The sequence below is a fragment of the Rhamphochromis longiceps genome, linkage group LG1 (genome assembly GCF_057381845.1).
Source record: "Rhamphochromis longiceps isolate RC_006_pf linkage group LG1, R_longiceps_female_GT1.1, whole genome shotgun sequence".
Taxonomy (NCBI): Eukaryota; Metazoa; Chordata; class Actinopteri; order Cichliformes; family Cichlidae; genus Rhamphochromis; species Rhamphochromis longiceps.
Window position 1 is genome coordinate 28,762,626 of NC_140557.1, and position 3,998 is coordinate 28,766,623.

The 3,998-nt window shown below is 40.7% G+C and overlaps 1 protein-coding gene across 1 annotated transcript; it reads right to left on the bottom strand.

The window, feature by feature from the left end:
- Positions 1-468: 468 nt before the first annotated feature.
- LOC146678915 (uncharacterized) lies at positions 469-3,998 on the bottom strand. Its single transcript, XM_085404838.1, has 2 exons — positions 671-3,998; positions 469-569 (listed from the first exon to the last, which is right to left on the bottom strand). Exon 1 carries the CDS (start codon positions 3,918-3,920, stop codon positions 1,071-1,073), a length of 2,850 nt encoding a protein of 949 aa, XP_085260964.1. The 5' UTR covers positions 3,921-3,998; the 3' UTR covers positions 469-569; positions 671-1,070.

Below are 3,998 nucleotides of genomic sequence, written 5' to 3' on the forward strand. Positions count from 1 at the left end.
GGTGTTTGTAATTCGACTTGATTAGGTTTCAATTTCTTTTTTACTATAGATTTTATTTTTTGATATTCTGGAAATCTATTCTTTTAGATCCCATACTTTATATCTAATCTGTCAAACGGAATTAGTTAAAGAATATGGTAACACCTTTAAGATATTTCTGAAAATGATGATATACATTTTTTAAGTGGATCTTCTTTAGTAATTAAAATTCAGAAACAACACCGAATTATAAGTCTCATGTTTGTTTTTAGTATCTGTCTTAGTACTATCCAATGAAAAAGATAAACCCTCTATAAATTAATAATTTGTTTTTCTCTTCAACAGGTCCAGTGATGGTGGAAGATGGTTTAATATATATAAAAAAAATAGACCAAGAAAGGAACCTGTTTTCTGCAAACAAAGTTTTTCTATGGCATGTGGCAAATATTTCTTTAAAGTGTGAATAGAAAGTGTAAATAAAATTTATCACTCCCTCCAGTTAATACACGACACCACGGTTCTTCATTCACAGATGGATTTATTCTTCTGTCACACTTCTCCTCAGAAACACCATAAAATCCACCGTCAAACTGTTATTACATAAAAGTACAGAATGACCAACATAAATATTACAAATAAACATTTAAACCCAAGTTAACAAATACGCGATAAACAAACACAGTTAACGTACCTCGCTGGCTGCACGTAACCGTGAGGGAATGAGTCCGCTTCAGGAACAAAACTTAACAAAAATAATTCCCAATTTCTTCTTCTTTGCAGCTTTCTTTTACTTTAAACTGCTTATTTATTCCTTCTTCTGCCTTAGTTAACTTATTAACTTAGCTTCTTGCACATGCTTTTTACTTCCCTTTACGTCACTTAAAAAGGCCTGTGTGCAACACAGAATGAACCTTAGTTCCTACCCCAAAAGGAACAATAAATAAAGAAAATAAATAACATAAATGAACACAATAAATTAAACAAACTGACATAATTTACATTTATGGCAGTTAAACTCCCACCAAATCTCAACTTGAGATTTCTTCACAGATTTGCATCTTCAAGTTATAAGCATTTAGTTTAACACATGCTTATTCTGCTTCAACAAGTAGTACTATTTTTTGCACTGGCCTTTCAAGATAAACTGGCCTAGTTGTGCGTTTTCCCTGTTTGTCCAAAGTTGAGTCACTAACCAACAGCTTTACCTTTCTGACCCTTCCATCAGAGCTGGGGTACACCTCCGTGACTCTTGCTAGTCTCCAGTGATTTCGCGGAGCACTGTCCTCTTGAAGAATAACAATGTCATTGACATTGGTGTTCCTTTTATCCCCATGCCATATCTGTCTTTGCTGGAGATTAAGAAGGTACTCCCTCCTCCACCTTGTCCAAAACTCATTCGCCAAGAACTGCACCTGACGCCATCTCTTACGCAGGTATAAATCTTGACTCACGAACTGACCCGGAGGTGGCAATATGATGTTAGACTTCATCAGAAGAATGTGATTTGGTGTGAGCGGTTCAAGACTTGTTGGATCATTCAGGTGCTCTGTTGTCAGCGGTCTGCTATTTATAATAGCCATCACTTCATACAAAAAAGTCCTAAGTGAGGCGGTGTCAAGTCTTTTAGCAGACTGATCAAGAATTGCTGTTAGAACACTTCTGATTGTCCTTATTTGCCTCTCCCAAATTCCTCCCATATGGCTTGATGATGGGGGATTCATTACAAACTCACAGCCATATTCCTTCACCTGCTCATGATCCCAGTTCTTCATTGAGTCCATGAACTCTCTTTTTGCACCCACAAAGTTGGTACCTTGATCACATCTCAACTGCCTTACATTCCCACGTATTGCAATGAATACGCGCAATGCATTGATGAAGGCATCTGAACTGAGGTCATCAAGCATTTCGATATGTACAGCTCTGCAACACATACAAGTGAAGAGAAGACCATACTTCTTCAGTTCCTTTCTTGCATCCCTCACATAGAATGGTCCAAAGCAATCCATGCCACAATATGTGAATGGAGGGGTCATTTCCATTCTGTCCTCTGGCAAGTCTGCCATTTTTGGATCTTGTATGTTCCTTCTATACTTTCTGCATGTGACGCACTTAAAGATATGTGAGGCAACTGCACTGCTGCATCCAATGACCCATATCCCATTAGATCGCAACTCATTTACAGTCATACCTCTTCCTTGATGCTGTACTTTCTCATGATAATGCTTGATCAATAAAGAAGACACGTGACTTGTTTTTGGCAGAATAGCAGGATGTTTAACATGTGTATGAAGATCACTTCTTGTTAAGCGTCCGCCTACTCTCAGCACACCCTGCTCATCCAAAAATGGACTTAATTTGCATAGCTTGTTTGCTTTGTCTTTGGATTTTACGTCCTTGGATTGCTGTAAATTCTTGATTTCACTGCTGAATACTTCTGTTTGGACCAATCTGATTAGGAAAAGTTCAGCTTGTTGTCTTTCCTCAACACTTGTACTTCCATTGAGTTTGGGACTAAGACCCTTAACTTGCTTAGCATGACGTTTAAGACAAGCAATAGCCTTAACAACTCTTTTCCAGTCAGAAAACTTAGTCAGGCGGTCCAACAATGTTCTATTTATCCTTGCGCTGGTGTTGAGCACCTGAGCCCTTCGAAGTTCTGGATCAGTATCACTAACCTCTCCCACCTTAGCATCTCTTGTGGGTAGCTCCCTTTCCCACAGAAAGTCTGGGCCAGTGAACCAATTTGAAGCAACGAGCCGATCTGCCGATAACCCTCTCGAAGCATGGTCCGCCGGATTGTCTTCGGACTGCACATGATACCACTGGTTGACATCTGTGGTGGCTTTGATTCTCTGGATCCTATTTGCCACGAAAACATGAAAGCGTCTGGCATCATTATTAATGTACCCGAGAACAACCTTTGAATCAGTCCAATAATATTCCTTAAGGTTGTCTATTTCGAGCTCATGTTTTAAGATGGCACCCATCTTCGCAGCAACCACTGCTGCAGACAACTCAAGCCTTGGAACTGTTGTGACCTTAGTGGGGGCAACACGTGCTTTCCCCATGACAAGTGAGCAGTGTACGCTGCCATTAGAGTCCACTGCTCTTAGATAAGTGCACTCCCCATAACCTGTGAAGCTAGCATCTGAGAAGTGATGTAACTCGTACTGCTTGACATCTATGTAGCTTGCTGGTATGTAGCACCTCTTAATCTTTACTTGACACAAGTTATGGAGATCTTGTAACCATGACTGCCACTGTGATCTGCACTCCTCTGAAAGTGGTTCATCCCAACTAGCTTTCTCTCGACTCAACTGTTGCAAGATCAACTTCCCACGCAAAACAAACGGTGCTACGAAACCCAAAGGATCGTAGATGGAAGCTACTGTGGATAGCACTCCCCTTCTCGTCATTGGGTGTTTCTTGACAGTTACTCTGAACTGAAAGTCATCAGAGGATACGCACCATTGCACGCCCAGTGCTCTTTCTAGGAGTGGCTCCCCTAAATCTATGTCCAGTTCTTTGACACTGTCTGCACACTCTTCCTTTGGTATTGACTCCAATACCTTCTTGCTGTTGGAAATGAACTTGTGTAGTCTAAGCTTGCCTGTGCTGCAAAGCTCTCTTGCTTCCTTGATCAGCTTGATTGCCTCAGCATCAGACCTTACACTCACCAGTCCATCATCAACATAAAAATTTCTTCGGATGAACTTGACAGTGCTTTGGTTAAATCGATCTTGACCTTCTGTGGCTAGATGTTTAAGTCCAAAATTGGCACAGCCAGGTGAGGAAGCTGCTCCAAACAAATGGACTTTCATCCGAAAAACTGATGGCGGAGACTCAAGATCACCATTCTCCCACCATAAGAACCTCAAGTAGTCTTGGTCTTCAGGCTTTACATGGAATTGATGAAACATTCGTTCCACATCACACATAATAGCGACTGGGCCCTTTCGAAATCTACAAAGAACTCCCACCAAGGTGTTTGTGAGCTCTGGCCCTGTAAGAAGGTA

Coding starts and splice junctions, on each gene's coding strand:
- LOC146678915 (XM_085404838.1), bottom strand. CDS start 3,920: ATGTGTGATGTGGAACGAATGTTTCATCAATTCCATGTAAAGCCTGAA.